This window comes from Lutra lutra, chromosome 8 (genome assembly GCF_902655055.1).
Source record: "Lutra lutra chromosome 8, mLutLut1.2, whole genome shotgun sequence".
NCBI classification, from domain to species: Eukaryota; Metazoa; Chordata; class Mammalia; order Carnivora; family Mustelidae; genus Lutra; species Lutra lutra.
This window is the reverse complement of record NC_062285.1, coordinates 17478347-17492132: the sequence shown is the minus strand read 5'-3', so window position 1 is coordinate 17492132 and position 13786 is coordinate 17478347. Positions and strand designations below refer to the sequence as shown.

Sequence of the window (13786 nt, the reverse complement as noted above, 5' to 3'; positions counted from 1 at the left end):
GACCTAGCCCCGTCGGGCAGCTTACTCCTGCCTGCCAAGTTCTCGTTTGCCTTTTCAGGTCATGATTTTTCTTCTAAGTAGACGTCCCCGGACGCGTGGTCTGAAGCACACTGTTCTAAGCGCTCAGTCAGACGTGGCCAGGCCTACTGAGGACAGAGCGTGGCGGCCCGTCTGCTGGCTAAGACGCCGGCAGCCCCCCAGTCCCCCAGCCGGCTGGCTCGGCACAGGGTCCAAGACTGCTCTGACCCTGGGCCTGTGGCCCAAGACGACGACGCATGACCCCAACCCTTGGGGCCTCGGTGCCAACCCTGCTCGGTGATGCGGAGCAGCTGGTGGGCCTCGGGCGACTCAGCTAGAACTTAGGAAATGAACTTCCTTATGCAAAGGGCAAGCATGTGAAATTATAGGTCTGAAGTTCTGGCTGGAAATGAAAGGAGATCAATTTGTGGAGACCCACAGAGCCACTTCTCGTCCTGAGCCTGTTGGGAAGCGGCCTGTTCTCCGAGCTGGAGAGAAAGCCACGCTCCCTTAGGACAAGGAGAGGAGCTGCCCCCGCTGTCCCTGATGCCTTCCGCTCCTCGCTCCTCGGCAGCCCAGGCCGCCTCCTGCCTGCTCTCCTCTTGCTCAGCTCCCATTTCCTTGTCTTCGCACCATGAGTCCCCTCGGGCCAGGCTGACTCTTCCTCACTTAAGCTCAGGGGGAAAAAGAAAATCACACAACTCTTTGTTTAGATAGGTAAGTGAGGTCGGAGAGACCTAAAACTTAAAAATTGATACATGCAAACCCTTTGGCAAAAAAGAGTCCGAATGGCCAACAGGTACAGAGAGGCCCCATGTCACTTGTTATCAGAGAAAGGCAGATCAAAACCCCAATGAACAGTCACCTCACCCCTGTCAGGAGAGTGAGTATCAAAAAGTCGAGAGAACCAGTGTTGGCGAGGATGTGGGGAAATGAGAACCTTGTGCCCTCTTGGTGGGAATGCAAACTGGTGCAGCCGCTGCGGAAAACAGTACGAAAATTCCTCAAGGAATTAAAAACAGAACTACCGAAAGATCCAGCAACCCCAGTGCTGGGTACAGATCCAAAGGAAACAACATCATTATCTCGGAGAGATCTCTGTATGCCCGTGTTCACGGCAGCATCATTCATAACAGCCAAGGTAGGGAAACAAGCTCGGTGTCTGTCAGTGGGCGACCGGATCGAGAAAATGTGATCCGTACGTATACAGTGGGACATTGTCTGGCCTCAAGAAAGAAAGAAATTCTGTCATTTGCGACAACATGGATGAACCTGGGGGCATTATGCTAAGTGAAAGGAGTCAGACAGGGAGAGACAAATACTGTGTGATATCACGTACATGTGTGTGTGTGAGATTTAACTCCTAGAAACAGCGGAAACGTGGCTGCTGAGGGCTGAAGGGGGTGGAAGACATAGGGAGAGTTGGTGAAAGGGTACAAAGCTCCAGCTCTCAGAGGAGTAAAGTCTGAGGATCTGATGTAGAACATGCTGACCACAGTCAGTAATGCTGTGCTGTATCACTGGCATCTGCTAAGAGAGCAGAACTGAAATGTTCTCACCCAAAGCACAAAGGTCACCACGCGAGGTGATGGCTCTGTTCATAACTTGATGGGGAAATCCTTTCCCGGGGATACACACACATCAGTCACCACCACGTATGCATGAAATATCCTATAATCCTGTGGTCAATTCTACCTCAATAAAGCTGGGTAAAGAAATAAAGATGTTACTTATTCTAGTAAAAAAAAAAAAAAAAGCCAACAACAAATAAAACGGAGTGCTGGTTCTCATGCCTTCGATCAGTCTGCTGAGCCCCAGAGATAGAGGAAGCTCTTGTTCCTCCCACGGGCTTTCCCACACTCCCCTTTTCAAGTCCTCACAGAACAACTTTCCACCTCCCTCAGCCAGTGGCCAGAGACTGCTCGTCCTGCCGCTGCTGGGAGTCACGGTGCATCTGGCCGGGAGCTCCTCTGTGTGGGCAGCCTTCCCCGTCTTGAGGCAGTAATAATACTATAAAGTTGTGGCATTGTATTCATAAAGCTTGAATCTTTTCCCCACGCGGAGCCAGCCTCCCAGCCACGCAGCCGGACCTTGGGTACCTGGTCTGCTCCCCACAAGCGTGTGGAGGTGGAAGAGAGCCAGGCCCGGCGGGATAGGGAGACTGAGCCTAGCCTGAGACAGACGTTCCGATCCCCGTGCAAGACGGCAAACAGGCTCGGAAAGATTAAAAGAGCTTGCCCGTGGAATCAAAGCTAAGGCGGAGTGAATTCAGGATCCTACGTTCGAAGCTCCTGTTCTTTATACTGCATTAGGCTGCTTCTGGAAACTGCATTAAGGTAGCTTTTCCCAAGTCCTGTTCTTTGCAACACTAGTTGGGGAAAAAAATGAGTCAATCAAATCCAATGGTTTCTGAGGAGGTGGGCCTCCCAAAGTTACTAAGGACTGTGAGTCTCTGAGATGGGGTGCGCACCAGCAGCAGGCCCCACACTGATTTCAACATGAAGCCTGCTCTTCTCGCCCCTTCAGAATGCCCCATGGGCTACTGATTTGGGAACAACACATTTGGGAAACACTGCATCAGAAATCCCCAGTCATACCCTCTGTCCCCCAGCAGATAGGACAGGCAGGTGGTTCACTGGTGGCCGTGGGTCCCAGACAGCTGTGCCTGGGGCTGAGCTCAGCCTCTGAGCTCCTAGAGAACAGGGTCGGGGCCTCCTCTGCCCCCCACATGGCCCTCTCCCACACCTAGCATAGTGCCTGCCCTGACACCCTCTAGAGTCTATCTGGCCTGCCCCCTCTGCCCATCCCGGACACCCTCTAGAGGTCTGGGCGCACACAGCTGCAGACACTGATTACCAGGTGACAGCATCTCTCTGCAGAGTCCACATGTGCGTGTGTGTGCATGTGCTCGTGTGGGTGCAGGGTGGGTGGGGGCTTGGCCGGGCCAGGACCTGCTCCCCTTGACCTGTGGCCAGGCAAAGGCCCTGTTTCTCCATCCCTGCTCTTTCCAGGCCCTTGGAAGCTTCCTGGGAAATGGTAAAGATCGAGGCTGTGCAAACTGACCCCCAGTCCTCTGGGAAGGGAAGATCTTTTCCAAAGGCAAGTTTGATCTTGCCTAGCCCCTGCTAAGGCCTTCATGGTATCCCATGTCCTGCTGGGCAGAAGCAAACTCTAACATGGCCCAGTGCGCCAGGATAGTTTGGTTCCATTACCTCCTGGGCCACCTTGAACTCTGTTCTGGCCCACCTTCTGGCCCTCTTACCGCACCCAGTTACCTGCCACCTGACTTCAGATCTCAGCTGAAGAGACACTTGCTTATGGGAAGCCTTTCCTGGTTCCTGCCTAGGCCACATCCCAAAGCGCAGGCATGTTGGATGGACCAGCACACTTTTCCTTAATGATGCTTGGCTCAGCTGCTCATTTATCTAGTTAGATTATATGAGTCGAGTTGTCTCTTCCCCAAACGTGGCAGCTCCATGAGGATAGGAGCTATGGCTGTTTCTGCCCTCACCGCGCTCCCGTCTGCCAGGCAGTGATGGTCAGTCTTGATATTTACTGAACAAATGAATGAGATGTCTGCTGCTTACCTCACCCGAATCTCCCTAACCCCCTTCTCAAAGAAATAATCACCCCAGCCAGGTAAAAACATAGCACAAAGCAGCACAAAAACCTTGGCCCGAGACGTAAGAGGCAGCAGTCACCAGGAGCACAATGAGACCATTTATCATGTGTCTACGCGCTGAGGGAACGAGTATCCCCGTAACACGGGAGTTCACTGTTCCACCTTCATGTGGCTGGCTTTCAAAAACTCAAGTCGGCGGGGGGGGGGGGGGGGGGGGGGGGGGGCGGCTGGATGGCTCAGTCGGTTAAAGCTTCTGCCTTCAGCTCAGGTCAAGATCCCAGGGTCCTGGGATTGAGCCCCACATCGGGCTCTCTGCTCAGCGGGGAGCCTGCTTCCTCCTTTCTCTCTGCCTGCCTCTCTGCCTATTTGTGATCTCTGTCAAATAAATAAATAAAATCTTAAAAAAAAAAAAAAAAACTTAAGTGGGCTTTATTACAAAAGGAAGAGAGCTGCCTGTGATGAATTTGCAAAGGTCAGCCCGGCAGGAATGACAGGGCTGGCCCGCCTCCTCAGTTTGGGGAAGGTCTCCAGGCTCCAGTGTCCCTCTCACATGGCTGCTGCTCACAATGCCAGGCCCCTTCCCGGCCTGAGCTCCGCAGTCAGACCATGGCCCGGGCTCCTTCCCAGTCAGGCAGCTCTGCATCTAAAACCTCAAGCAAAACCACTGGTGATGTGTCAAATGTGTCTCTAGATGGGAAGCTGCTTTGACACAGCCAAGATCAAGGACCACAGTCCCAAGTGGGTATTACGTAAGTGTTCCAATCCAGGACACTGAGAGGGAAATGGGAGACCAAGGACAGCAGAGTGGGGAACAGCAATAGGTTTTGCTGATAAGGCTGACCCCTTTATTCTTTAATTAAAGTACCAGAAAATCTTTAAAATAAAAAGAGTCTAAATTTGGGAGTCAGACGGGAGATTAAACCTCTCGCTTTACTAGCTTTGCGCCTTGACAATGAGTTCACCTCTCTTGAGCCTCAGTTATTCTAACTATAAAATGGGATAATACCACTAATGTCAGGGGGAGGGTGGAGAGGACAGAGAGAGCGGAGCTCAGGCAATGAAAACAGTGCCTCGCAGGTAACCATGGAGCCTGTGACACGATCGTGCGGGTGGTTATTACGGTAGAAGGACTTTTTCATCAAATATGCACTTTAAACATGGAGACGGGTTCAGTGAGGTGGGCCAAGAGGAGAACTGTGGAAAAGCCCAGAGATTCACTAGTTCTTATCTTCACAAACAATTTAAAATCTCTTCTGAAGTAGAAGGGAATGAAATATGGCAATAAACCTGAGATTCTTATTAGAGAAAATTCCTGCTGGGTATCACCATGGCCTGTAAGACTCCACGTTGAGGGGAAGGAAAGGAGGGAAGGGGTTAAGGGCTACACTGCTGGGGTTGGCCTCCAGCTGACATTAAGGAACTTAATACACACTTGCTTTGTTTTCGGCTCATCCCATTAAGCTTCTGACTCAAATTTATTGATTTTTTTTTAAGTACATAAGATTTCAAAGCATGACAATTTTTAAATCTTTATAATCTTTAGGTCCCTCGCCTTTCCCACTTTCCAACTTTTAATAATTATCTGCCAGACCTTTGGCCGGCTTCCTTTTTTCCCTGAGAATATCCCACCTAATCTGATTCCTTCATAATTAATTCCTCTTTATGCCAAATCTTTGAGCTAGAATCTTCAAAACCTTTCATGAGCCCTGTCACAAACCCTTCTGGAAAACTATGGGGTAAGAGAGCCATTAATAAACTCTCCTTCACAACATTTAAATTCACTTTATTTGCTAACTTTATTAACACATTTGTTCTACCGAATTACCACCTCCTAACACATCTCAACGCAGATTAAAATTCCAACCAGCCCTATCTCACAGTTATCATGTATCACTTGTTAAAAGTTATAATGATCCTCCTTTGGGGCGTTCATCGGGAAACAAAGTCTCAACTGTGTTCTCACAAACATTTTTAATTTGCGCCTCACAGCAGAGCAGTTCGGGAGTGTGGCCTCTGACAGCCTCCGACCCCAGACTGAATTTAGTACCCGTGTGTCTTTGAGCAAATTACACAAAGTCTCTGGGCTCATCCAGTTTTCTCATCCATAGACTGGGGCAATGTCAGCACTCATCCTCAGGGGCAGTTATGAATGAAAGAGAGACTGAATGCCTGGGAAGGGCTTTAGGCTCTACCAGTGGCTCCGTCAATGTCGGCGGCCCACTATCCCTGTCCCCAGCCTCCCACCCATTTCCAAGGTTGTGGGCCCACAAACATGACAGCTGAGATGCCCTGTGGTAGGGGCTCCCCAACACCACTGGGCTCCCAGCGTGAGCCAGTGAGAGGAGATGGGTGCCAGCTTTCCACCATCCAGCATCATGATGGGAGCTGACAACAAGCAGACCAGAAGGCCAAAGCCATTTTCGCGCTCCATACAGCACGGGCTTTTGGAGAAAAGGGCTCCCTCATACATAGTTATGTGCAAAGTTCTCTGAATTAAAATATTTTCAAGGTATATGAACAGAGCAGGATTTCAGCTGCAGGAAAAAAAAAAAGCAGCTAGATTCTCATGACAATTCTTCTCTTTTTGCTACAAAAACAGATTGCTGCTTGAGCTATAATAAACTCATCTTCTACCTTAAGCATTAAGTAAAAAACAAAGAGTCGTCCCCACCCCCACCCTGAACCAAAACACTGGACTCAAATGAACAGGCCAGTCAGCTACATTAGAAAGCACAGTGTTAATGAAAAAACAAAACTAGATGAAATTCTAGTCTCATTTATCAAGATCAGATGTCAAGCCACTTCACCATAATTACCTGCTTAAAAATTTAATGATGCTTCTGCATGAATTTCAAAACTAAAGATACTTGTATCAGCCATTGAGAATTTTTTTTTTAATGAAAGAATGCTTTATGCCCTGCTCCTATTTCAACAAAACAGCTAAGTGCGAGAGCCCTGCATGGGATTAAACTATCCAAATCCTCTAATCAACGACATTATTAGAGACAACAAAAGGGCTAAGAGGATCCTTATGTAATTCAGCTGTAAACTGGAACCGCTTCAGTTACATTGTATCGGAGTCTGAGCCCAGTGATATGCAGCCAAGAGAAAAAAGGATGGAAACAAAAATTTATTTTTTTTGGCAGATCAGACATAACCCTAAAGGATATTTACCATAATTGCTCAAATGGTATTATTCTCAAGATCAAGGAATTGCTGATTGAGGAATAAAAACCCGAAAGTGAGCAGGTCTACCTAGAGTATCTAGTTACCAGTTAGATCAAGTTGACACCAAAATATGGGAAGTGTCTAACCAATGTTTAACTAATATATACGGTAACAATAATCACTGGCAACATGGGAAAAAAATGCTTGTTGCTGAAAGACTGGAGGAAAAAATGTTACATGATAAAAGCGAACACTTTTTTCTACTTTTCTTTTCAAGTAGACATTGCATCCTTCACAAATAAACACTACTTAGGTTCTCCTGGAAATACATATATACCAGCTAGGTTGAAAAAAAAGTAAACATTTTTTAATGAAAATAACCCACGAAATAAAAATAATTATGAACTCACTCACTCAGTCTGGGTGTCTTACAATGAAAGAGACGTCAGAACAGGGAAAAACGCAATTGTAAAACTGCTCTGCCCTCACGGGGGATACAGTCGAGTGTAAGACACTCAATCGTTGGTTTAAGCCATTTTAATTATTTTTATTTAATGACACGAAGAAGAAAACTTTCCACTAAAGCCTCTGAGTAGAAGAGCTATACTGGTGTTGGTGGGGGTGGGCACTGTATTTCAAAGTAAAAAAATAAAAATTAAACAAAAGTATACCACACCCACACATACATATGAAGGAAGTAACAGCTCAGCAAAACTATGTTCATTAACTGTCTACATTAAAATTCTCTTAGCACGCTCTTGTTAACCTAATGGTTCTCAAGAAAATCCCCCCCCCCCCCGAATTAATTTCTAAAGGAATCATAAAAGGAAGTCCCACAAGAGAGCTGTGATGCCTTTAAAATCAACAAAAGGGTAGGGAAGAGTATATTTTTAATTCTTAAACAAAAACACAGTTAAGAAAACCTCCCTCACGAGAGACGAAAAGCCCATGTTCACACAGTATTTTGTGTGTCACAACCATTCCCTGTGCTGCTAGTGTCGCGAACAGCCTTGGCGCTGTCCCCACCACGTGTGAGGCCTGGTGGGCCCAATGACATCACTTCCACAGAAGCTGGTGGAAATGTTAAAGCACCAGGGAACCAGGGCTGTGTTTACTAACACCGAGATGTGGTTTAGATGAAGAAAACCCCAAATTCAAACAGTTACTAAGCATTTGTTTTTGAAACGCTCTACTGTGTGACAGAATGTCATCGCTCAGCGTCACCCTCCCTCTGGTTGCTGTAGGCAGTCCATGTGAGCGGGTTGTGGCCACACAGGCTCCCCGCCGACCAAGACGGTGGCAACCCGAGGGTGGGGAAGCCCCGCAGATGACTCCCTGGGTCCATCATCTAGAGGAAGCAGCTGCTGAAGCAGGACACTCTTTCCTAAAGCAGATCACACAAGAGAGGCACCTGTTCGGACGGGATTTTCACAATGAACAATACGAATTTTGGCCTCGCCTGCAGATTTAAATGGACGGCTGAAGAAGCTTCTGAGACTCGAGAGTGGTGATATTTCTACAACGGGGCTGTCCTTCATGTCGATTTTTTCTTACCTCGACATCCTTTTTCAGTTTTTCCAGGAACACCTTTTTGTTGTTGTCATCGATATAAATCTTTTGGCCCTCATTAATGAAATCATTATCCTTTAAAGTCGGTAGTTCTTTGGCCTAAAACAAACGACAAAGGGAATGAAATAAGTTTGAATAAAAGCGAAGAAATACATGCCTTCCAACCCCAGAGGTGAAGATTCTGTAAACTATTCACATAGTAAACTATTCACATCAGTCCGCGCGCCGGGAAATGGAGTGTGCGCCTCCCTCCCGCAGGCTTCTCACCCGAGGCAACAAAATGTGAGGTGACGTGAATACCGCAAGGGGGCACCAGTGAGCTATGACCACTGGAAGCAGTCCCACCAGGACTGGAGGGTTGCACGTACTCCATATTAGGAAGTTTTGCAATAGATCTCAGGGCATAAAAACCCGACGGCTTTCTTAGATCCACTCTCTTACAAGAAGTCTTCTAAGTATAGAATTTGTATTCTTGGAATTCTTTGTCAGGAACCTTCAATTTTCTTACTGGTACAACCCAACTCCACGCCCCTGACACTTTTTGGGTAGCCTTTGCTGGCTTCATGTTACAAATAACAGGTTATCTTGTCTCAGAAAAGCACCATCCATAATCATATCTAATTTCTCAGGGACAATATGCACCCAGAGGCTGGCCATCTGCCCCTTCCTGGTCACCACCCCGCCAAGAAGAAAATTTGGACAAATGTCTTCTTTGGACAATTTGGACAATGTCTTCTTCTAACACAAAACATATTAAGTAAGATGAGCAGTTCTATTCTTTACAAATAACCAGAAGGGGTGAGCTGGCAACTACACTGTCCTTACAATGACCGTCACAACACAAAGTCATGGGTGACCACTGAAACATGGGTCACAAGCAGTAAAAACCTTTAGCTTATGCTCTAGGATAATATGGGCATATGATCTTAAAATAGTGTGGCTTATTCTATTTAATTTCGTGCAACCTGCATTCTGGGAGAGTTCAAGACCAATCAAAGCCCCTCCCCGCTCCTGTCAGCTAATCATAGCTTATTTCTTCCAGCTGAAAGGAATCCAACAGAAGACACTTAGTAAACCAATGAATGTCTGAATAGCTTTCTTGTAAGTGTGAGCTAAATGAAAGAAAAAAATAATCCAAGGAAACAACATATTCTCCTTCCTGCTCCCCACACAGCCCCCCTCGTTGTTCAGAACAGTAACAGAAAACCTATTGCATAGATCTACTGAACCATCTTTCAAATGCCTGAATGGCTCACTTTTTCTTCTCTGTATACTATTCACATCAGTCCATATGCACACATATATGCATATATATTACGTGATTCCAAATTTGTAGCTGCCACTCATTTTAACTTTGCAAAAATTTGAAGTCTTACAATTTTTTAAAAAAGATTTGAGTGAGAGAGAGTATACACGAATGGGTAGAGGGGCGGAAGGAGAGGGACAAGCAGCCTCCCCTCTGAGCAGGGACTCGCCATGTGGGGCTCGATCCTAGGACCCTGGAATTGTGATCTTAGCTGAAGGCAGACACTTTTTAAAAAGTTACCCAGGCGCCTCAAAAGTTTTGCAATTTTTAATTTGATAAAACTACTGCCAAAATAACAATCTTTACAAAGCAGGTATATCAAGGATCAGAAATCCAAAGGTTTGTGTTCAATTAGCAGTTACTGAATGAACATTATGTATAGGAATGCAAAAATGAGTAAGTCAACACTTTTTTTTTTTTTTTAAAGATTTTACTTATTTGACACAGAGAAAAAAATCACCAAGTAGGCAGAGAGGCAGGCAGAGGGGGCAGGGGAAGTAGGCTCCCTGCTTAGCAGAGACCCCGATTCGGGGCTCGATCCCAGGACCCTGAGATCATGACCTGAGCCGAAGGCAGAGGCTTAACCCACTGAGCCACCCAAGCGTCCCAGTAAGTCAACAATTCTAAAGGGGTCCGTGATCTAGTGTGAGAGAAAAACAGAACAAGTAGGTAAAAAAACAAAGAACAAGACAGCACTAGTATGCAAAATGGACAGATAAATAGTAATCATCCCTTGGAGGACACTGATCTACTCTCAAATACTTTCATGCTGAGTCAGAGTTTTGAGGAAATAAAAACACAATGACATTCTTCACAAAAACTATGGAGGGGCCTGCTAGACTGACTCCCTAAATCTGTCATTAATAATTTAAAAAGGTCATAAATGTGACATAAAAAACCTGACATGTGAAGACAGCAAATTAATGTGAAATGTCTGAGTCAACCGCACTCTACCAGCAGGTCTGCTTCTAGCACAATTATAAACGCAACACAGTTTCATAGCAAATGAAATACAAGAATCTTAAGTTTCACAAATCCAGAGGGCCGTGAGAACCACCACCCAAAATATAAAACTGGAAGTGCCTTAGAAGAAAGGGTTGAAGCCAGATCCACACACATAAACACAGATGGAGGAGGGGATTCTCTAAGGGGACACCCTGGGTGTTGGCATCTAACTGTGTGTTGGGGGGATGACAGCAGTGTGTGTGGGTGGCGGTGATGGAGGGTGGCGGTGATAGGGATTAAGGTATCAGCCTCAACTCCACAGCTCACTTCGCATGTGTAAGAGAAGAAGGGCGGAGGGATTTGGGGTTCTGTGTGAGCAAGGGAAACTGAAGCCGGGGAGGTCAGAACAGAGCCGAGGCAGTAAATGACACAGGGGATAGGTGTTTGTAATTCCAGGCACATTCATGGAGATGAATGCTACTTCGGGTTCACCCCAGCAGGATTATCTCATGTGACAGGGAAAACTTAATCCCAGCTCATAAAACTCGGGGCACCCTGCACTCTCACTAAGCTCACTTGTGAATTTCACAGGCACTAGGGACATATTTAGATTGGATCAAGTTTTAGAAAGGGCAACCAGATTGGTTAAAGGACTAAAGGGCTTACCGAAAGGCTCAAGAGGCAAGGGCAGATCCTTAGCAGGACAGCTGCTGGAGGAATCCAACACGGGTCTACACATACCCACCCCCGAGGGGTCTGCGGTGGGCCAGAGCGCCTGGGAGCACCGCCAGTGCGTGGGAGACGTGAATCCCGACGTTCCGGGTCCTGGCTCCACGCCCTACCTGTCGGGGGTCGGGGCCAGGTTTCTGGAGCTTTCCAGACCGCGGTCTTACGCAGGGAGTGGGGAAGGCACCACCCAGCACCAGCAGCTGTAGGTCCTGGTGCTAACAGGCATTTCACCTGCATCCATTTCAGTGCATTGGTTCGTTCATCCTCCACAACAACCTTAACTATTACTCTTAGGTTCGTACCGACACGAAACTGAGTTCAGAGAGATTATGCAAGTTACAAGGTCTGAACTAAGGTCTCACAGCCTGGCAAGGGCACTAGGAAGCCAGTTCTCACGTGGAGAGGGGAACCCGGGCTTCCTCATGTTTCAGTCGGTGGGGTTGCGGGGTAGGGGGTTGTTCTGAGAACTCCGCCCACACCTGTGTGACACACTTAACTAGCGAGGGCTGCTCGTCCTCCTCACCATCGTCGACGTGAGCGTTCACCAGCTTGTACGGATTTAACAACATAGGTTGAGAGACTGAATACAAAATCTTCTCTTAAAAAAAAAAAGCAGCAAAACTTTGTTCTTTTTTACTGAGAACTAGGTGACAAAGATTAAAGTCACCTGACAGTGATTGATGCTCAAGAAAACCTTATTCTTAGCTTTTGGAAAATTTTGTAAAATTTTGATTTCCAGTGTAGTCCACAGAGTGTCACGTGAGTTTCAGGCGTACAACAGAGCGGTGCGACAGTTCTACACATCACTCAGTGCGCGTCAGGTACATGTACACTTTCTCCCCATCACCTGTTTCCCCCATCCCCGCCCGCCTCCCCTCTGCTAACCATCTGTTTGTTCTCTATCGTTGAGAGTCTTTCTTGGTTTGTCTTTTTTCTTTTTTATTGCTTAGCTTTGAGAACGATTTCAATATATCCCTCTGATAGTGAGATGTGTTTATATTTAAACACAATTTTTTTTTTTTTTTAACTGCAGAGAACTTCTAGGCTGTGAGCGAATGAGCTTCCACACTCCCGGCTACACAGCCCACAAAGGTGAGGTCTGCAGAGCAGCCCCAGGGGGGTAACTGTGGGGAGCAATGGAGTCTACCCTTCGCTTTGCAACACTCGATTCTTTGCACTTAGGAGAGCTTTGAAAGCCTCGAAGTCACTGGTCTGGTTCTTTAGTGGGTGTCTTTCATACCCTTTCTAGTTCAATGCAGAACCAGCCAGAGGGCGGAGGAAACCGCCAGAGCTAAAGACATCAGCTCAGAATCGCTTAACTGTGGACTCTCCGAGGCTGGCTCCCAGCCAGCGGTCAGCAACCTTTCTGAAGTGGTAGTAGGTTAAGTCTTTATTTATTCCCTCTGAATTAAGTTCTCCTGGCCAGTTTCGTGGAGACTGGGAGCCTCAGAGTGTGACAGGGGAATGGCGGTACCACACAAGGGACTTGCTGGGAGGCGAGGCCAAGAAAGATGAGCTCCGTCACCCTCCCCCACCCTGCCTGTCCCAGGCTGGGGCTCCTGCCTGGGGGCCTCTGGGAGCTCCTCCCAGGACCCCCGCCAGCCGAGGGAGGCTGTGTACAACCAAACAGCTAGAGTCAGGCAAGGTTACTTTTCCTTTGGAATGAGGTAACTCTATTGGGGTGGCTGGACGCAAAAGGACATTCACCTCTACTAATACAACACGTAAATGCACAAAGACAGCCAAAGGCATAAGCAGACACCGTTCTCCTTGCAACCTAGCTATCCTGCTTCCATTGCTTGGATAAAATTACCAGGATGCATATCCCTCACACTTTCCTGCAGGGGGATGCCAGACGCCGGGTCCATTCGGCCTGGTCCTGCACGGGACACAGACTTGAATGTCAGGTTCTGAGCACAAACCGGATCCAAGCTGCCCGGCTTAGAGCTCAGCAACTTCGATTAGCTGGGCAGCTCTGACCTCTCTGTAACTTGGTTTCCTCCTCTTTAAACGGGGATTAGCAAATAGCACTGGTATGAGCATGAGTTGAGCTCATACACGTAAGAAGCTTAGGGCAGTGCTTGCCATGTGGAGGGTAACAGACAAACATCGTCAGTGTTACTTGTTGGTCATGTTCTCAAGTATGGCTTGTGTAGCCGGGGAAAAATGCACAGCTGATAAATCCAGAGCAAGATTTTTTAAAAGTCTGGCATATTTAACATTTTTATACTAGCTGTGATGTTCTGAACCAGCTGCTTGATCTGTCCCTCGCAAGTCTATACTCTTCATCAGTAAGAAACATAACTATGTAACAATATTGGTCACGGTCAGAAATGGTTTCTGTGTAACTGAACACAAATAATCAGGGCCGTGAGAGACAGGATATAAACCCAACTGTGTCAGAGCCTGAAGATAACCAACACGTAGAT

The 13786-nt window shown here is 47.1% G+C and overlaps 1 protein-coding gene across 1 annotated transcript in view; it reads right to left on the bottom strand.

The window, feature by feature from the left end:
- The window catches only part of PIP4K2A (phosphatidylinositol-5-phosphate 4-kinase type 2 alpha), a 174484-nt gene that overhangs the window by 7250 nt on the left and 153448 nt on the right, over window positions 1-13786 (bottom strand). Inside the window, exon 7 of the mRNA XM_047740564.1 lies at window positions 8363-8476. Coding sequence (XP_047596520.1) covers window positions 8363-8476 — 114 coding nt within the window. The remainder of the gene's footprint in view (window positions 1-8362; window positions 8477-13786) is intronic.